Source organism: Alosa alosa, chromosome 4 (assembly GCF_017589495.1).
Source record: "Alosa alosa isolate M-15738 ecotype Scorff River chromosome 4, AALO_Geno_1.1, whole genome shotgun sequence".
NCBI lineage: Eukaryota > Metazoa > Chordata > Actinopteri > Clupeiformes > Clupeidae > Alosa > Alosa alosa.
In genome coordinates, this window is record NC_063192.1 from 104561 (window position 1) to 127056 (window position 22496).

A 22496-nucleotide genomic window follows, 5' to 3' on the forward strand; every position below is an offset into this window, starting at 1 on the left:
ATGGAGACATATGGCTTCTAAGGCCCCATATGGAAAAATGCATAGGCTAATATTTCAAACTCATGGTTTCACTTTCATCAAGGGAAAACAGCATGTTGCATTGTGACGTTGTTCCCTCGTTTGTTTGAAATCTCTGATTGACCACCTGTTCGAGGGATTTGCGACAGCCTTCCCCAGCTGTTTATAACATTGCAGAGGCACGCCCCATTACACCAATGCCTTTTCCCTTAGTAAATGTGAAGACACTGTAAAAACACTTAAAACAATAAAGATTGTACAGTGACCTACCTTTGTCTTCTTCCGACCTATGGCATGGCTCCCAATATAATACCTTTTTATTCCATGTCAAATCAGACAAAATCCAGGAGAATGGTTGCAGCACCGACTCTGATTTTCCTCAAAGTTTGTCTACACAATGTTTAGGTTCCATAACGAAAAACTGTCAAATATTTTTGTTCAATTCTATTGTTTTCATAGTCATGAAATGCTGGAGAAATTGTGCAATATGCTATTTCAAACTGTGGAAAAAGGTAACGATAAGCACATGGATTTGTTTACAAGCTAGCGAAACGGTTAGCATAAGTTCAGCGGAACAATGTGGATGTTACAAGGTAAGAAACATGATTTAAAACGAGTTTCTTGTTTCTCACTTCTCTTTCCGGGTCGGTATTCTCAATGTTGCAAGGTTGGTTTTCGGCCTGGGGACGCTAGGGGCAGCAGGGAAAGTCACCATTTTCACCGGAACAGGTCATTTAACAATCCAAATGATTTATTACGGGTTTATTACGTTGAAATAGTTGCCAAGTTCCCCCTTAAAGTTTGTACCACAGTCTCATGAGCTCCTTTGACAAGGCGTTACCTCTGATACTTGAATGGAACAGAATGGCTATATTTTACTTCCCATATTTCAAAAAGAAAAAGACATTCCTAATATCTTGAAAATGAAAAAGATGGCAAATATATCGAATTATGTACTAGAAATGATATTTTAACCATTGACCTAGAATAGGCCTTAACTGGGTATACCCTTTCATGTTCCATTATTCATTCATTGGTCGCTATAAAGTTCTCAAAGGCCATTTGGTTATCTTCATACATCTTCTTATACATGGAATATTGATTTCCTGTCCAATTGGGACTTGGTACAATATTGGTACTTTACACATTAAATATCTATATATTTAGCTACTTCCACATACATTTTTATGGTCCTACTAGCTACCCCACATACTATTTCAGTTGCTTGAAAATGACACAAGAATACAAACACGCCTTGTTTTATCCTTATTATGGTCATGGTCATTTGATGTGGAGACTTCGAATTGTGGGAAAGCATTAATAAACTGATGTATTTGAAGACGAAATAGCAACTGATACCAAATGAAAAACATTTTAATACCCTCAATATCACACGTCATGCAAATTTTCCGAAATCTAGGGCCCTTTCGAAAGTCAGGAGGCATTTAGAACAGACTTTAAATTGTTTACACAAGCTTTTTATGAGTTGGTCTTCCACCCTAGAAAATTTGAGGAGGCTAGGGAAAATATTTGTCAAGATATTAATGCCCAAACATAGCAAGTGTTTTTCAAGCTGTAAAAATGAAAGAATTTCAAGGTCTGAAAAAGATATGAAGACCAGTGATGTAGTACTCGAGTCCGGTCTCGGACTCGACTCGGACTTGTTCCTTCAAAGACTCGGTCTTGACTCGGTCTCGGACCACAGTGGGAGGAGAAGGACTCGTAATTTCAAACCGAAGTCCTCGAGAGACCAACGATTTTTTTATGTTCATATAAAAAAAATCTAAATGAAATTTCACGGGCGCCACGTCTTTGCCCCTTGTTGGCCTTGGTGCCCCTTCTTTCAATATTCTGCTTTTTTATGCCTGTTTAATAGCGATTTTTATTTAGCCTATAGCCTGTCAAAATAATCTTAGCATCACAGTAAAACTAATTCAGTCTTACACAGTGGAGAAAATGACAGCACATGGCAAGACAGAAAGTGCGCCCAAATTCACCCATTCTTCTCAGTTGAAATACTCGCGAATCGCTAAGCCTACTCATCACACAGGCACATGTATCACATCACATGAAAGAGCTTTTTCTCAGCTTTTAAACAATGTTAGCTGCTAATTGCTGTGGTGAACAGTTTGCGAGAAAAGTAAATAATATAATTAAATTTAATCATAACGCCTACATAAGGTGCTACACCCATCTCCCTACCCATTCATCTTGGTGGAATACTTCACTTAACCCTTCGTTCAACACATGACAAACCATATATCAGAATAAACAGCAGACCTTACCAACACAAAGGTGTAAAGCAGTCCCCTGTACAGTAAGCCGTTCCAGAGTATTCCGGTTAAATTAAAAATGTAATCTGCAGCAAGGTCTACATTCATGTCTCCAACTTTGGTCTTTAGGTTTCAAAATGTGTTTAAATCGTTTGTGATTTCATAATAGGCAAAATAACGTATACAAAATAAACGTTACAAATATTGCCTAGATATAGGTAAATATTAAAATCAGAGGATATACAGCTGAGTAAGAGTTTGTGAAAGGAGTCTTAATGATCAAAAAATGCTAAGCATGCATCTAGGTTGCATCAGTTTCTTAAAGCTGAGCTGTGCTTAAATTGTTCAATACATCATTCCATAACAGGCCAAATATAAAATAAATATAAATATTAAATATAGCCTAGACATCTAAATATTAGATGATCAGATGATTTACAGTTCTATGTAATATGTCATGTTTCATGTTTTTGTAATGTTTCATACAGTGATTCAGGTCTACTGCTGTGAATAGGCTAAATACAACTTTGATTATTTGTATAGCCTACTACTGTATAGTTAACTTTGGCCTTGGTGCCCTGACATGTGGCCTTTGTGCCCCCCACCAAATATGCCCAACTGAAGGCCAAGTGGCCTTGCCTCTAAAATGGTGAAATTCCAAGCCTGGGCCTAACTGTTGATTATTAATTGGGGTGATTTTAAATCATGAATATGAAAACTGACATGTTTTTATGGTCTTGGTCTCAACTCGGTCTCGACTCGGACTTGCTTCCTCAAAGACTCGGTCTTGACTCGGACTCGACTGTATTTGAAAACCAACGGACTCGGTCTCGACCCTTCAAAGACTCGGTCTTGTCTCGGACTCGGCATAGGCGGTCTCGTCCCCATCACTAATGAAGACAGAAGATTTGCACAGAACTATTTCACAGGCCTTGGTTTTAGGACCCATTGATGATATAAACAAGGTCTGAACAAAATCTGAGACAGTGCAGTAACCACCTTATCTGATTTGACACGGAATGATCCACCTATTAGTAAACTACATAGATAAGATGCAGGAGAAGAATTCATGAAGTGTATTTCCAAAAGAAATGGCCAACCATTTAACCGAGAGCAACAGTATGGATGCGTGTGTGAAAACATGGAAAAAATTCCTACAGAGAGAATATAACAGAGGTAGAAAAACAGAAGAATTGCAGAAAAATGATCTTCAACAACTGACTAGACCTCTCTTAGGAGCAATGTCATAGACATAAAGACAAAGTTAGGCCACTGACTAGTCACACTCCCACAGGATTGTACTGTATAGCTGCTATGTAGGAGTTAATTGCTTGGTAATTTTTTCAAGAATTACTTACTCTAAAATCTCATTGTACTCAATGCTCTCCTCAAGATTCTGCAGATTGGGATTGGCACTGCGAATGGCCCTCATGTATGCTTTCAGGAGCTGGATGTCTCGTTTCTGTAGGTCAGAAGGGCAAAGCTTTAAATAAGTCAGCACATTTTAAACAACAAAGATTGAGCTAGTGTTTCACAATGAAAAAAGTGATTTACAACAAAACAAAAGAATTACCAATGACAAAATGCATGATTAATAATTAAATAGATCATTAATAAACTCATGAGAAAAATGAATAAAATGTTAACAATACAACATGAAAGGCTGTTGTATAAAGAATAAAACAAAATGGCAATGAAATCCAAAATGGCAATAAAATAATTTAACTACAGTTGAATTTAAAGTACTATGCCTATACAAAGTGTGCACTCCCTTGGATATTGCCTTTGTAAACTGAATCATAGTAAATAATAATAAAAAAGGCTCTCTTTAATGAAAAGTGAAAAAGTCAAAGTGAAAGCAAATTAGATCAAATGTAATGTTCTAAGTAATGTTAATTAACAAAATATGGTTGGTTGACGTGACATGGCCTTTTTGTGGTTATATTCTTCAGAAAAAGCTGTTTTATATTAACATATAGATCATTCATGCCAGTCATTTTTCTGTTTTTCACCATTTTAAGTCAAACCAGGAAAAGCTCATATGGTGTGACTGTCCCAAGCCCATTTCACAAAGTTTTATTTTGAATAAAACCAATAAAAATGATTATATATTCCCCTTATTTAAGTACATATTAATACTACAGATGTCTACTACTGCTGCTTTAAATGGCATAATCTTTTGAACCAGCCTTGAACAAAAATATTTTGTCCCAAAAATAGATGTCATATGGTGTGACCCTAAATACTGTTTTTTAAACTTGCAATTGTCTGGAGACCTTTGGAAATAGGGGGTCCTTCTTCATTCAGAAAGTATAATAACATCTCAAAAGGGCATTTAAAGGTTACCAGGTGAGTTATCTCTCATATTACATATTACTTTCAATAAATCAAGTATCTTTTGGTGTGACCCATTTTACAGGAAGAAAACAACTTTTTGTCCAGTGTTTCACCTAGAATTTTTCCCAGCAGCGTTGCTGTTGATCGTAGGAAGCCCCCCCCACAAGAGAAACATTTGAAAAAATGACTCCTTAAATTGTGACTTCTGGTGGATTTTGTGAAAGAAATGGACAGATTGAGTTACAAATTATGACATAACCATCAACACAAGCATGATTATTGCAGTACTTGAACAGGATTATTCATGTTTTTCTTTCACCTTTTTCATTTACATTATTAGTATTAGCCACTGTACAACTGTACACTGTAGGCCACTGTACAAACTATTACTATTTAGAATATACAGTGCTGTGCATAAGTTAAGACATTTATATATACATGTAATGTATTTATTTACGATACATGATGCATTAAAAATAATTGATGTCCTATTTTTTTTTTTAATTAAGGCATTAAGACATAAGGCAAAATATGTTTTTATTCCTCCCTTTAGTCAATTTTTAGCATGGGTGTCTTAACTTTTGCACAGCACTGTATAAACTATATAGACTTCTCTTTCATGCCATTACACTGTATTGGTGCTGTGCAAGTCGAATTGAGTGCCTGTCACTTTAATGCTGTGACGGCCGGTGACGCTGGCTTGATTCTCACGGTTTTTAAGCTAACTTAGTAGTATTGTTGTGCATGGTGCATAAGAATATGTGGATGAAATTAATTATGTTTCCCATGTCATTTGGTAAAATAAATGGTCAAAAATTCGAAGAAAATCTATCTTGGATTATAGCAGATAAGTGTCTTGTATCATATCTATAATTTTGATGAGCTCTACAGGAATTACAAACTATCTCAGACGTAAATGCTTGCGTATCCTATTACTCAAATTCAATTAAACCCACCAATAGGCTAGCTAGACCTTAGTTTCACAGCCTAGGTATGTGAAGGTATGTTAACACAGGGCTTGAAAGCATTGCCTGTATCACAAACAAAAATGAAACAATGCGTGGATTTATCTGGGAATAGGCTACTGAAGGTAGGGGCGAGCTATCTCGCTAGCGTGTTTAATTTGGTTCCTTGGTTAGCATAATGTAGGCTACGTTTTTTTGCACAAAATTGCATCTGCTAATAAACTTAAACATAAACACAAACAAGAGTGATCTCCTGTGGAATCCCTGACTGCGTTTTCAACGTTAGCCTACTATTATTTGTTGACATGAAACCTGAACGAACGGCAGCTGTTCCTGAAGTTCACTTGCGTCTATTTTTTTTTTTTAATTAGGCAACTTTTTTTGCAGTGGTGCTTGAATTCCAGGAGCGGCGCTGCGCCGCTGATGAATACATTGTAGGGGAAACACTGTTGCCAATATTACCTTTATATGTTACCATGTAGCAGTGAGCATATCATTTGGGTTCTAGCATGTAGCCACAAGACTCATTGTTCTGCTAAGTGCATTAAACCTCATATGGCGTGACCCCATATTATATTGTGTGACCGGGTTTTCTCACCACACCATATGATTTATGTCACACTATATGATATAAACTGCATTTTTCAACATAGATAATGTTTTTTTTCATACACATGTTTAACTAATAGTATTTAACATGTTTTAACATGTATTATTTAAGATAAGTGCATCTACATGTATGGTGAATCACACACACATAAAACACAGAAATCACCTCCACACACTTACTCACGCTACAACCTTCTGGATGCAAAAAATATTTGACATTCTAAATATCAATTGTAGTCTGAGAAAATAAATCCTGGTGTTAAAGACAACAGTAATATGAACTACAAATATTGGCTCATGAAATGTAACAAAATAAAAATGTATTTCATTAAGTAGGTCAAAACACCAGAGGTTCTTCTTAGAGCATCAGTTGCATATTCCACAGAATAGGAATGTGGTATACTGGTATGCTGTAAAAGTCAATGTCAATGTTATTTATAAAGCGCATTTTCAGACGGCTTAGCCGCACCAAAGTGCTTCACAATAAAGTGCAATAAATAAAAACAGGAAGGCACAAAACAAAAAGGGCTACAGTTAAAATAAATTAAGAAATGCAGAAAAAAGAACATTTAAAACTAAACACAGGGGCATAAAGGGAGACACTAGCCAAAGGCAAGTGAAAAGAGGTGGGTCTTTAAAAGGGACTTAAAAACATTTAGAGACTGAGCTGAAAGGATGTGGAGGGGGAGACAGTTCCAGAGTCTAGGGGCTGCCACTGAAAAAGCCCTGTCCCCCCAAGTTTTCAGCCTGGCCCTGGGTTCTTCCAGCCGCAGTTGGTCTGCTGACCGTAGTGCTCTGTAAGGGGAATGGTGGTGGAGAAGATCAGATAGGTAGGTGGGGGCCAGACCATGGAGAGATTTGTATACAGTCAAGAGGAGTTTGAAATTGATGCGGTAGCGGATGGGGAGCCAGTGGAGTGAAGCCAGAACTGGGGTGATATGTTCACGTTTTTTAGTGCAGGTGAGGAGTCGGGCGGCTGAGTTCTGAACCAACTGCAGGCGGCGGAGCTGGGATTGATCGATGCCAGTGTAGAGAGCATTACAGCAGTCCAGTTGTGATGTGATGAAGGCATGGATGACTCTCTCAAGATTGCTCTGGGGCAGGTAGGCTTTGGTCTTAGCTAGGGTTCTGAGGTGGAAAAAGCTCTTCCTAACTACTGCACTGACCTGCTGTTCGAACTTGAATTTGCTGTCAAAAATCGCGCCCAGATTTCTGACAGAGGGCTTGATGTTAGAGGCAAGGGGGCCCAGGGCATTGGAGGAGAAGGCCGGAGAGGTTTTGGCAAAGACAATGAACTCAGTCTTGCTCTCATTAAGGTTGAGGAAGTTTGTACCCATCCATGCCTTTATGTCAGCAAGACAGTCACGCAGTAGATGGAGTGCAGCCTGCCCATCAGCCTTAAGGTGGATATACAGCTGGAAGTCATCTGCAAAGCAGTGGAAGGAGATGTTATGTTTTGCCAGGATATCCCCTAGGGGTAAAATGTACAGTAAAAAGAGGATGGGACCCAAAATAGAGCCTTGAGGGACCCCGCAGGTGAGGGGGACAGGAGAGGAGATAGAGTCTCCTAGCTGGACAGAGAAGTTCCTATCGGCCAGGTAGGACCGGAAGAACTCCAGGGCTGAGTCTTTGATGCCCACATGATGCTCGAGCAGCTTGCTTATGATGGTAGTGTTCTTCCATGTTTCAGATCTGTACAACAGTAAGGATTTCACATTGGAGTTGAAGATTTTGAGCTTGGTCTTGAGAGAGAGGTTTTTTGTTTTCTAGATCTTGATTAGGATGTTGAAAGCTGCTCTAGCTTTTCCAATTCTCGACTTTATGTCTTCCTCTGACCCCCCATCCACAGCTATCACACTTCCCAGGTAGGTACATTTTTTGACCTCTTCGAGAGAGTGGCTGCGGTTGTTTCCAGCCGTGTTGTCTTGTCCTGCATCTGTTGGTGTGTATGTGAGAGCAGTGCTATGTCATCCGGGAAGTCAGGATCATCATGGTGTTCTGTCAGACACCACTGGATGCCATTCTTTTTATTGCTGGTTGTTTGTTTCATGATCCAGTCAATACATAAGAGGAAGAGGAACAGAGATAGGAGGTAGCCCTGTCTCACACCAGTGAGCATTTCGATCTTTTCATATGCAAATCCCTGCTGGAGCACTTGACATTGCATACCCTGGTATGTGTTTTTGATTATGTTTACATATTTCGGAGGGATACCATAGTGAGCCATGAGCTTCCACAGCAACACACGGTCTACGCTGTCAAATGCCTTTTCAATAAAATTCAATGAAAGTGACATAGACCGGGGTGTCAAAGCCCATCCCTACATCCTCGTCGTGAGAGGTGGAAGCAGGTAATGCTGACCAACAGGGCTCTGGTGAAGCGCATGGGCCAATCCCCCGTGTTGTGGATAAAAAGGATTACAGAAACATTGATGAAAAGTAAAAAACCCAGAAGCCTAGAAGAAGACTCTTCAGGCAGACATGCCAAAGGGACTATGAAGGCGAATACTGAAAACCATAGGGAGAGGGTGCGGCGGAATCTTCTAGGCAACCTATTAACATCGCAACCTGGAACATCGGGACCATGTACCATGCAGGGAAAATGTCAGTCATTGCAGAAGAGTTGAGGTGGTACAAGATCTCTGTCCTAGGTCTGTGTGAAACCAGATGGATACAGTAGGGCTGGGAGGGTAACCGCATTACCGCAATACCGTGGTCACGTGACCCTACCGCGGGTCTGAGCTCGTCACCGTAATCACCGCAAAAAAAAAAAAAAAAATCTGTGAAACATTTGGGGGATTCGACTTCGACATTTTCAACCATGACATATGCACAATTCCGGGTTGAAAACGTAGCAGAATCTCAGATAATCATGTTATGCTGTCACCATCAAAACAAAACTTCAAAACTTATCAAAAGATGAAGCAAACCCAAACCTTTAGCGCAATGTTCTAACATTCCATTTGTTTACTATGCGAGAGTAGCCTAGGGGAGAACTGGCACAATCGTAACACTTTTCTATTCTCTCCGTTCAAACTTGATTTACATAAAGCTGTTAAACGTGAAAGCTGTGAAATTAAGAAAGGACTCCAGAAAGGAGTCATACATGTTTAGTTCATGAAAGAATTAAAAAATATGTTCTAGGTTGTTAAGAATTTAACTTAACAGCGACATGTAGGTCTAGGCCTAGCCTAGGGCCTACCTTTGTTACAACCTGACACAGCCAGTAAAACGTGCAGTAGCCTACCGTTGTAACATTAGCATAAGCGTCATGAATGTAACAGTTCTAAAATCGTGATAGCCTTGTTGATAAACTGCTTATTTCTTTCATGTCTGAAGCATTTGGTCCAGTGATCTTTGAAGTTGCTGCGGCTGTCTAAAGTTTAATTAGCTGTGATGGCTGGTGGCGGCACAAAATTCATAATCCATTTTTTTTTGGGGGGGGGGTTATACCGTGAAACTGCGGTAATTTCTTGCTTACCGACCACTGTAAGAAAACATCCATACAGTCCCAGCCCTAGGATACAGACAGGAGAAGTCAGACTGGCAAGCGGTGAGTCCATACTATACTCTGGACACCCGGATGACAAGGCATCACACACTGAGGGAGTAGCATTTATGCTCTCCAAAAAAGCAGAGGTCCCTCACCAGTTGGGAGCCAATCAACTCCAGAATCATCACTGCACAATTCCAAACTACACAGAAAAGAATCAAGCTTCAAGTCATACAATGCTATGCACCCACTAACAATGGCAATGAGGAATCAAAGGACAACTTCTACAATCAACTGCAACAAATAATCCAGACCAGACCAGCAAGAGACATCATTGTGCTCATCGGAGACATGAATGCAAAGGTGGGAATGGACAACAGTGGATACCATCTGGTAATGGGAAAACAAGGAATTGGCTCCATGAACGAGAACGGAGAGATCTTTGCAGACGTCTGTGCAAAGAACAACCTGGTCATAGGAGGAACACTCTTTCCCCATAAACCCACCCACAAAGCCACTTGGGTATCACCTGACCACACAACTGAAAACCAGATTGACCACATTTGCATAAACTGGATGTTTAGGCGCTCTCTCCTGGATGTTCGAGTGAGGAAGGAAGCAGACGCTGGGTCAGACCACCACCTACTGACAGCCAAAATACAACTGAAGCTGAAACGCTGCAACAACCACTGTGACAATATTCTACACTGAGTCAAATTCAACATCCAGCTCTTCCAGGACATAGGAACAACTGAACTGTACCAAACCACCCTACAGAACAGATTCCAAGCCCTGCAAGAAGAGGACAAAACTACAATGGAGGAGCGTTGGAAATGCCTGAAAAGTCCTGTTCAGTAGTGTTGGGGAGAAAGAAAATAAACCACAAGCTGTAGTTGTCAACAGAAACACTGAAAAGAATATAACAGTGGAGCGGACACACCAAAAATAACTGCAAATGACAAGCATAAAAGGTGGCAGCCCATAGAGAGTATGAAGCTGCAAGCTCGTGTGTACTGTGGAGTGGGTAAGACTATTTTTAGTGGCAGGCTAACACATACTGATGACTTACGCTAGCCTAGCACCTGCGAACTTTGCAACTAGAAGGACTGGAGGAAACGTGTTGAAAACGGTCTCCACTGATAAATATCACACTTGCTAACTTGGAAATGAGGTCCAAAATCCTGAACCACCCCATTTTAACGATCAAACAACTAATCAATCAATCAAGAAAATAATGCAGGTCTACTGTCAACTCAATGTAAATAAACTAGACAAGGATATTTACTGTTCCAATGTAAGCCAGTATTGTGTATTATATGCTTGTCACTTGGAGGAGACAAAGCTTTTACTTGTAATAGCTAACGTTAGCATAGTTAACTAATCGCTGCTAATGTGCTAGCATCCTGACGTCAGATAAACACGGGGTTTGCGCACAGCAGTGTAACACTTATTTACCATAAGTTAATAAAGTTAAAAAGACTCTGCAGTGCTGGCTATGTTTATTTGCATTACCTTGTTCCTTACATGACATGACACAGTGTCCTTTTAACATGCATGGAAGCCTATCTAGCACAGCTAACGTTAATATCTTGTCAAATTCTCTGGTTGTTACAACACAATAGTGCAATATAACAATAGTAATGTGTTCCAGCACAAATGCAGTTAACTGCTGTAGGCAGACCATCCATTTATGCCCTCCCTAAACACATGTATTTACTGCTTCCTTCACATTCATCGTCTCCAAGTTTATTATCGCAAGAAAACAGTCAAACACAATGCAAATTACACTTACATGGTATGCATTATATGTTATAACAATACATAATACGATACAAACGTCTAACCTGTTCAGCCAATTGATGCTTGTGTTCTGCAGCGGTCTTCTCCAGCTCAGCAATCTTGGTCTGTTGCTGTTGCACTACACTGCGCAAGTGTCTGATGCAGTTGTGGCCAGGCATTTCATCTTTGGGCATCTCTAGCCTACATACAGTACAGATCAGGCAAAATTGATGCATGATGCATGAAGTAAATGACAATGGACAGCCTGAAATCATCTGATTGATACCTTTCTTCGCCAAGGTATAGCAATTACATTGCACATGTTTCAAAGGACTACTACAATTAAGGATACTGGATTTAAAATTAATTCATTAACACAGTGAAGATGGCATGGTCATCGGCAGTAACACTTCTAGAAAACATTTCTTTGTGATTGGTTGTTTTTGTCTTTCTATATGAGTACACTCCTGTCACTCACTTGCACAGGGGTCATTCCATGTCAATTCAACCAGGGCCCACGCACTTAGGTCTCAAAAAATTCTGAAAAGATTTTTCCAGGAGCACAGTTCTGTACTTACACATAATGTAACTTTACACTGCAGCTAACAGTTAAACATGCCAGTGCACCAATTACGAAGATTAAGAATGACTGACAACATTTAGAGGAAACAAGATTTTAAAGAACATCATTGCCTACTTTATTTTCAGTCTATTTTTCTACATTTTGTTAATGTCAAATAAAATAATGCATTGCCATATTTGCATTTAGCCTGTATATGAAGTAGGTTATCCTGCCAAATGTAGGTCCCTAGGCCAAGTTATTTATTTGTGAATCCACCTGTAGCTAATCCAAATATGCCCATGGTGACCTATCTAACTGCATACTGCCCAATATTACTACTAAAACCGTGAATTTTCTCTTCCTCAAAACCCAAATGCTATGCATACTTTCGTTTTGCACTTCAGCTTGTATTCGGTGTAAAACACACAAGCATGCATGGAAGTTAGTATGTCCTGACTATTCGGATGCACCCCTGGAGTTGTCTGTAGCGTTCTACCTTTGAAGAAAACGGGAGTATTATGGGAGGCTACTTTTGTGCCTGTTCGCTACAGCTATATTTTGCATATTGCAGCCAATACGTCAACTGGGCTGAAAGGCATAACTTTTTCTTCTCTCAGTGCATTCTCAGAATCTCATCATGTTCCTAATATATATGATGAATTCGGTGGATTGAAGAACTTAGTTCTACTTTGCATCTTGCGTGGCTAGTCTAACTTTCCGCTTTTTCTGTGCGCACCCTTGAATTTGATAGAAGCAACTAGCGAATCACAACGCGAAACTGCTAAAGTTGATGGGAGGTGTAGTTTTTATGCTGCATTGGCGACGTGATTTTATGGTTCGCACCCAGTAATGTTTCGCGATGTTGCGGTGTATTTTGTAGACAAACATTGACTTGGTTAGAAGCCATTCGCACCAGTGCAACTTAATATTTTTTTGCACTTGCACACCATTATTTTTACTCGCATGTGCGAGTGAAATGGGCGCATGGTAGAGCCCTGCCAGGTGTACCTATGTTACCAAGGAAAATTACTTTTATGTAAGATCAATACTTTCCAAGATAAAGGCAGTTTTAGTCGGGGGGTGTCGATTTTGTTTGGCCTCTTTTTTTTGTCAACGTTCACAAGCCCATAGGGCAAGAACTAAACCATTTAGAAGGCTCGGGTTTTGCATGTTGGTACATAAATAGGAATAGTAGCCTATGTAGCAAAATCGTCACGTTTGGTCTGGATGATCCTGGATGGTCATAGTTGTCCCTGTTGTTCATATAGTTGAAAGTGTGTCGGGATTTCCACCTGTTTATTGCGAGACAAGGCATCCGCTTTCATTCATTCATTGAACGTGCGCTGTGCTGTAATAAAAACCTCATTGCGTATAGCCAAATAGGTCTACGGTAGCCTAAATTGAGTTATTTTTTAATTATGCATGATTTACTTTTTTTATAAAATGCGTAGGCTGGAATGCCTCGTGGCAACAATTGTGTTTAAATGTAGGCTACTGCTTCAGCCTCTGGCAAGCTCAGAAGGGGGAGCTTGAGAGTGACTTTTTGGAGACCCATGGTGTAGGACAGACTTTTCATTGGCAACAGTATTAAACCAAAAACGCTTTTTTTTATTACGAAACTAGACACTCTAACACACCTTATATGTGAATTTGGGAACTCTGTGATGAAAGGAAATTAATTATATGAGATCGAAAACTCATGAAAACGCACAATCTGGACATTTTATCTGGACATTAATCATAACTCGGTTGCCGCTTTGGGTCGAATCAGTGACGCATGCACGTCAGCTCAAAACCAGGCCATTTTCGTGGGTCTATCACTAGGTGGCAGTCTCGCTAGGTCACTACCCGGAAACTTTAAAGGCAACACTTCATATTACATGAAAGACGTTATATCTCCATTTCTAGAAAAAAAAAACCAGCGATTTTGATGAAAACTAGTCACTGTTTAGCTTGCGATTTCTCAGGAACAGAAACGTGTAGAAATACACGGTTTGCAACCATTGAGAGCTTAAAGTCTCACCTTTCAAACGAGCCATTGTATGTGTTCATAGCCATAACAGAATATGCTGTGGCTGTACAAAAATCATCAACAATGGTCTAGATTGCTGGCACTCTAGGACAAAGCTTCCGAAAACAGCTTGGCATTCAATGAGTTAAGAATTCAAAGGCTGTTTAAGTTCTGATTTCAGTAAACAATTCAATTGCACTCAATCACCAACACCACCCTATTTTATGAAGACGCCTTTTACAGTTATTGCACACCTGAAATCTCTCCAGGAGGTTTTGTTTTTCGTCAGGTCATGCACAACTAGGGTTGGGTATCGTTTGGGTTTTATCCGATACCGGTGCTAAATCAATACTTTTAAAATGATGCCAAAATGGTGCCTGAACCAGTACTTTGTTTTTAAAACAAAATGCCCAAACCAATGGTCGACAGCATGAAATTACTTTTTTGATTGATAAGACAAATTTGATCATGAAATTGCACTACATGTTCAATTTATTATTAATTCATGTAGTTTCATTGCTTCTAGGAATAATTATAAATGCAGATGCCTTGCTAACTGTTCATGTGCATTTTCTGTCCCTCTCGCTCAATCTCTCATTCTCTACACACATGCTTTTAAAGGAGCCACATCACTTTCATAACAAAACACATATGAATTATTTTGTTGCTGATGTACCATAGAGGACAGGCCTATTATGTGTTCTGTCCATTATTAGTGATAGGATAATAGGGCAGCAGATTAATGGCATATTTCAAGAGAATCGTTCAAATTGGTATAAAAGCATGACATTTGGCACAGATACTCTCTAAGGGTCACTTTTTGGGAAAAAGGCGCTGGCCACCCAAAAATTCAACATGGCGGCCATTTTTTCAAGATGGCCGCTATTTCTGTCAAATGTCATTATGTCAATCGTTCAAACAGTGATGTAGGCATAACATTTTGTGAAAATACTCTCTTAAGAATGTTTTTTTTTTTTAAAATGTGCTTGTCCCTCAAAAATTCAAGATGGCAACCATTTTTCAAGATGGCCGCCATTTCTCTTGAATCCTTACATCAATTTTTCAAATGGTGATGCTATCATCAAATTTGGTACAAATATTCTTCAAGGAACATTCTCATGAAAAAAGGTGTGCCACTCAAAAATTCAAGATGGCCACCATTTCTGTCAGAGCTCAATGTAATGTGTTAAGGAAGGTTTTGTTTAGAGTGAATGTCATTACACAACCAGGGCACACTGGTGACTTCACTGCTGTGGAACTCAGCATGGGGTTCAGTGTCAGCTGATCTAGTTTTACTTAGACTGTAGTTCTTGACTAGTAATAGTAAACCTAAGTTTAGTGTCCCAAATGCTGCCTAACAGCCCCTCATCAATTAGCTAGTAATAGATGTAGTTAGATAGCCGCTCCTGAATTGACAGGTTGTGCCAGCGCAGGAGAGCCGAGCCAAGGGTAACCGGGGCAATACATGACTTGTTCATGTATGCTTACCTGGAAGGTGTACAGATCACACGGGACTTAAATGGCATTGGATGAATGATCGGGCTAGGTGTAGGTGACCCGAACCTAGTTGTATCCCATACTTGAATGTGTACTATGTCTATGATTAAGGGGTTATTCTTTTACCACCTCAATCAGACAACAATCCCCCAAAATGGCAAATGAAAATCCCATGTCAGCCAAGAGATCAACTGATTGGATGAAATGTTGTCTTTGTCAGACAGACACAAAGGAACCCCTCCCATCAGCACCTACCCATCATGTTTCTCAACATGATGTCTATAAAATGATTGCCACCAACATTCCACTCTTTCACAATAGTGACCTGGAAATCCTTGAGAAGTTTGTGGTCCTGCTGTATGATCGATCAAACACAGCTGTTAGTGTAGATGAGGCTAGACTTGACATGTTTGCCTGAAAGCAGAGGCCATATCGCATCTCTCTAAGATGCGAAGAATTTGCAGACTTCTTCAAAAACAAAGTCATTTCTATAAGGGAGGCTATTGGTAACACAAGTAATATGTTTGATAGTACACCCAAAAACAGCCCCCCAAAATTAAGGTCCTTTAGCACTATTACTCAATCTGAGCTTGGTAAAATTATAACTCAAACCGGCTCCTCAACATGTGTTTTAGATCCAATCCCTACTACATTCCTCAAAAAAGTATATGATGGCTTAGCTCCCTTTTTTCTCAAGGTAATAAATACCTCATTAGAAACAGGTATATTTCCAACTGCTTTTAAAACCGCTGTTGTGAAACCTTTACTTAAAAAGTCAAATCTTGACCATACCAATCTGAGCAACTACAGGCCTATATCAAATCTATCGTTTTTGAGCAAAGTACTTGAAAAAGTTGTTTGTAATCAGTTAAATACCTTCCTCAACGAAAACAGTATCCTTGAAAAATTCCAATCAGGTTTTAGATCAAATCACAGCACAGAAACGGCTCTAGTAAAAATAGTCAATGATCTCAGACTAGCTACCGACTCAAAGTCTCAATCCTTATTCTTCTGAATTTGAGTGCGGCATTTGACACCATTGATCATAGCATCCTAATTCACCGCCTTGCGAAGTGGGTGGGTCTCTCTGATAATGCTCTAAACTGGTTTCAAACCTACATTACTGGCAGAGATTTTTATATCAGTCTAGGAGATCATGTATCTGAAAACATGACTTGCCTTTTGGTGTGGCCCAGGGGAGCTGCCTTGGTCCCCTGCTATTTTCTCTATATATGCTTCCATTGGGAAACGTCATAAGTCAGCATAATGTAAACTTCCACAGCTACGCAGATGATACCCAATTGTATCTTTCTGTGGAGCCAACTAACCCAGATGGCCTTTGCTCCCTCACTGCATGCCTAACCTCCATTAATCAGTGGATGAGCAAAAAACTTTTTGAAACTAAATGATGACAAAACAGAGGTACTTCTGGTTGGACCAAAACTAAAGCGAGATATTATTCTTAGTAATCTGGGGAACTTGGCACACCAGGTCAAACCAAAAGTAACAAGCCTCGGTGTCATCTTAGATGCAGAGTTAAGTTTTAAGCCCCATATCAGTAAAGTTACTCAGACAGCCTATTTCCACTTGAGAAACATTGCCAAAGTGCGCCCTTTTAACTCAACAAGATGCAGAAAAACTAATTCACGCCTTTATCACTAGCAGGTTAGACTACTGCAATGCACTTTTCACTGGTCTTCCCAAAAACATCTAAAGAAATTGGCACTCATACAGAACTCTGCGGCTAGACTTTTAACTAAGACTAAGAAGAGAGAACACATCACCCCTGTGTTGGCTGAACTGCACTGGCTCCCTATTTCCTATAGAATTGATTTTAAGGTTATGTTAATTACTTACAAAGCTCTGAATGGCATAGCACCTTCATATATCTCTGAGCTTTTAATATCTTATCAACCACAAAGGAAACTTAGATCATCCAATTCTAATCTTTTAATCGTACCCAAAGTGCTCCACAAACAAGTGGAGAAGCTGCGTTTATCCATTATGCCCCAAACTATGGAACACCCTGCCTCTGTACATCAAGCAGGCGAAGTTCAGTAAATATTTTTAAAAAGATCTGAAAACATACCTGTACAGGAAAGCTTTTAGTTAACTCATCTTATCCTGTAGACTACATTTTCAGATTATTCTACATCTGCTACTATTGGAGGGCAGCCAGCCAGAAGCAGATGGGCTCCCCTATTAAGTCAGGTTCTGCTCAAGGTTTCTTCCTGGAATATGGGAGTTTTCCTTGCCACAGTTGCCATATGCGTGCTTGTGGGGGTAAGAGGGTTAAGGCTGCCAGTCTTATGGCGTCATTTTATATTTTTGATATGTTGCTGAGTATATCATAAACAGCAAAGAAAAGTGATTGATAATGACTGACTGACTATTATTGTGTTACATGCTTCAAATGTAAAGCACTTTGAGCTGCATTCTGTGTATGAAAGGTGCTATACAAATAAAGCTTTATTATTATTATTATTATTATTATTATTATTATTATTATCATTATTATTATCATATGAAGCCATTCCTCCAACAAGGGCAGCTCTGCTTCAACACACTAAACGTGCTGCATATCAGGTAGGCTGCATATGGGGTCAAGCAACCCAGTGTCAGTCAGAAGCAGAGTCCTGCTGACTGGGGATGGAAAAAGCTTGGTGAACAATGCGGGGTCTTCTGGACAGCAAATGCACCAGTTGCACAAAGTTGTGAACAGCTAGCCAAGTGTGGCTGCAAATCAGAGTGCCGTGGAAGATGCAAATGTTTTAGATTGGGTTTCACTTGCACAGAACTGTGCAATTGCAAATGTGAATAAAAAAGTAAGTTTGCAGTGGGCGAGAGACGATTTTCTGATTCTGGACCGTGATGTACTGTATATGAACACCTTCCTGGATATGTTGCCCCCAATACAACACTTACTGACTGCCAAGCTAGGAGGCATTGGCTACCATTTTTAACAGTCTTTATTATGACTCGACAGGGCACAACCTCTCAATCTCAGGCTGGAAAAAATGTGAATAGAACTTGTTATTTTTTCAATCCTTCCTTTTAACTCAGTCCCAACAGAGTACATTATTAAAGCAACACTCACCTTGAAAAATGCCTTGAATTTTTGCGATTGCCTTTTTTTTTTAAAGTGTTGCCATTAGAATATTTTTGCTAACATGCATGTGTGCATCAGTGTACATACTACCGAAATGACGGCCATCTTGGAAAAGGTCTCCATCTTGAATTTTGTATTGGCCATCCAGTTTTTCCAAAAAGTGGCCTTAACAGAATATTTGTGGCATATTTTCTGTATCACTTTTTGGAAACAGTGGCAATGAACATAGGACAGGAATGGCAGCCATCTTGAAAAATGGTTTCCATCCTGAATTTTTGAGTGGCACATACCTTTTCCCAAAAGAGTGTTCCTTGAAGAGTATTTCTGCATAATTGTATGCTTGCATCACCATTTGAACAATTGAAATGATTAATATTCGACAGGAATGGTGGCCAGCTTTAAAAATGGCGGCCATCTTGAATTTTTGAGGGACAAGCATTTTTTCCCCCCATTAACATTTCCTTTAGAGAGTATTTGTATCAAATTGTATGCTTAGATCACTGTTTGAATAATTGATATAATAAGCATTGAATAGCAATGGTGGCCATCTTGAAAAATGGCCGCCATATTGAATTTTTGAATGGCCAGCGCTTTTTTCCAAAATAGTGACCCTTAGAGAGTATCTGTGCCAAATGTCATGCTTCTATACCAAAGTGAACGATTTTTTTTACTAATCTGCTGCACTATAAGTAAAATGACTACAGAAAAGAGATATTATATTTTCATAACAAAGAGACATTTTGTAATAAAAAAGCAAAATTAAATTGCCCCATTGCCCCAATTATCCTGTCTATACCACAGCTGTCAATCAAAAGGCAGTGGTAAATAGAGGCAGACATAAATAATAAATTGAAAACTTATATCATATTCAAGAATCCATGATTTTTTATCAATTAGACATGCAGAGAAGACCTTCCAGGTCTTGACAGTCCACCACTGACTTCTACTTGAGTAGATTGTTCAGTTGTCTCCACCCCTGATTATGACATGAATGCATAAATGTGTTGACTTGATTCAGCCAATCATCATAATTAAGTGTGCTTGCAAAGCAGCACACTTATTGTACTTTTTAAGTTTTATTATTATTAGGGGTCCGAGCAGCATAGCTGCAGGACCCCTATTGTTTCTGTACCGTTCAATTTTTGCCAAAATTCTGTAAGTCATACTGCAGCCTAAACCGTAACTTCAAAACTCTTCAAATTTTCAGGTATGGTTACCAGTAGTGCCCATAACCCAAAATTTGGAGTACTGCACCCAAAGGTGGCGCTGTTGGAAAAAAAAGTTAATTCTTTCAAAATTCTTTCATAATATTAATCTCTAAACTCAGATGCATCTTTTTGGCCCTGGTCTTATGGTCTAAAAATGTTTACTAGAGACACAATTTCATGGAAAAGCCAAACATTATAAACAGTTTCACACTCTTCAAAAATAATCAAATCTTCACCAAAATTCTCACAGACAATGTTTAGACCAAGCCTCACAAAAGTTATCGGTCAGAATTTTGATTCCATTTCAGAGATATAGGCCAATAAAGTTAGACCACTTTTCCTAGATCACCTATATTCCTACAAACCGTAAGTCCTAGAAACTTCACATTTTCAAGTATTGTTACCAGTACCACCCACTACCCATAACCCAAAATTTGGGGTACTGCACCCAAAGGTCAAAGTCAAAGTCAGCTTTATTGTCAATTTCTTCACATGTTCCAGACATACAAAGAGTTCGAAATTACGTTTCTCACTATCCCACGGTGAAGACAAGACATATTTTACCAATTTAAGTCCACAGACAAACATAACATTCAAGTAAACAAAAAAGTAAGTAAATAAGTAAATAAGAGGGCACATATAATAATGAAAAAAATAAGAGCAGCAAAATTTGGTTGAAATTGTGCATAGACAGTCAATAAAATACTAGTGCAAAGTCAGGCCAATAAAAGGCTTGGGTAGTTCTGTTTGACCTAAGTAAGAAAGAAAGTGGCATAGTGGTGCAAGTTATGTAAGAGCAGCAGAAGTGTTGTGTTTTCAGGACAACAACAACAAGTTGTAAAGTGTACAAGTGTGCAAGTGGAGTAGTGCAGGCGGCCATTGTGGGTCCAATGTCCAGGATGTTATGTAGCTGAGGGTGGAGGGGGGAGAGGAGGGAGAGAGTTCAGCATCCTTACAGCTTGGTGTATGAAGCTGTTGGTGAGTCTGGTAGTGCGGGAGCGCAGGCTTCTATACCTCTTCCCAGAGGGCAGTAGATCAAACAGATTGTGAGCGGGGTGACTTGCATCACTCACAATTTTGGTCGCTTTGCGGGTGAGGTGGGTGGTGTAAATGTCCTTCAGGGAGGGGAGTGAAGCACCAATAATCCTTCCAGCTGTGTTCACTATGCGCTGCAGGGCTTTCCTGTTGTATTCAGTGCAGCTTCCGCCCCACACAGCGATACAGCTGGAGAGGATGCTCTCAATGGTGCCTCGGTAGAATGTGGTCATGATGGCTGGTGGAGCACTTGCTCGCCTGAGTTTCCGCAGGAAGTACAGGCGGCGCTGAGCTCTCTTCGCCAGTGATGCAGTGTTGGTGGTCCAGGAGAGGTCTTCACTGATGTGCTCTTGTCAAAAATGCTTATTTCTCCTTACCAGATTGACCTAGACTCAAAATTCATATTAATCTCTACATTCAGATGCATCTTTTTCACCCTGGTTTTATGCTCTAAAAATGTTTACTTTTGCCACAATTTCAGAGAAAAGCTAAACATCATAAAGGCTATTATTAGCCATGACATTACTAGGCTATGAATCGTTCGTTCATTTTTTTTTTTTTTTGGGGGGGTTACAAACTTATTCAAAATCATCCCCCCCTCTGGTTTTTACACAAATCCCTGGTTAGCACACTATAACGTTACAGCACAGGGTAATCCTAATTTTATGCATCAAATTTATTCCAATCCAACTCAAAAGTTTTGAACAACACAAAGAACTTTATCCAGATCAAAACCAAGAATAGATTATGTGATCTAATCCAATTTTCAGGATCCTTGTTTCCCTTTGAACAAGCCATTTTCAAGATTTGATCCAATCCAAAATCCGGTAACTGAAATCCGATAACCGAAATCCGATCACGTTTCTTTTGAATAATTGGGCCCAAACAATCAAAGCATATGTAAAACTAAAAAGCTATGCTACCTCATGTTCGTTTTGCTCGGACCCCGTAAATCACCGCTTGCGGTTATATTTATTATTATTATTATTATTATTATTATTATTAAGTGTGCTTGCAAAGCACAGTTATTGTTCTTACGTTTTATTATTATTTTTCCCGTCTCCCTAATTTTTTGTCAGCCCTAGCGCCTAGGCCCTTTGAGACAGAGACACCGTTCCAACTTTAAAACGTCCGGTCAGTACCGTGTAAGTTGGTCGCGAAGATGGCGTCAGGTGGGCGTAATCGTTCGTCCGCCATATTGGATTGAACAGAAAGTGAAACTAAATTTTCACAGGTCACAAATTTGGTCTGAACGCATACGAAACTTGACATACATTATCCTTGGACCAAGCCTCACAAAAGTTACCAGAAGGATTTTGATTTTGAAAAGGCGTTTGCCCGTCACAGCTAAACGAAATCGGGCGGCTAAGCTCCAAAACAGGAAGTCGTCCATATCTCAGGAACACTGTCACATATCGATACCAAATTTTGTATTTGAACTCGGGACTCCAATGTGAGGGTGCATAAGCTAAAAAAAAGAGAAAACATTCCAAAAGTTTCCAGCATTTGGCAAACCACCCACCCATATTTGGTAACTATCACCTTCCACATTTGCAGTTGTACTGGTACATCTATCACAATGCCTTCCTAGTATGCACAAT

At 39.5% G+C, this 22496-nt stretch overlaps 1 protein-coding gene across 4 annotated transcripts in view; it reads right to left on the reverse strand.

The window, feature by feature from the left end:
- The window catches only part of LOC125293150 (E3 ubiquitin-protein ligase NRDP1), a 118639-nt gene that overhangs the window by 3239 nt on the left and 92904 nt on the right, over nt 1–22496 (reverse strand). For all 4 annotated transcript variants that reach the window (XM_048240870.1, XM_048240869.1, XM_048240871.1 and 1 more), the window contains exons 4-5: nt 11539–11674; nt 3650–3753 (exon numbers count right to left, since the gene is read on the reverse strand). In XM_048240870.1, the coding sequence (XP_048096827.1) occupies nt 3650–3753; nt 11539–11674 (240 nt within the window). The remainder of the gene's footprint in view (nt 1–3649; nt 3754–11538; nt 11675–22496) is intronic.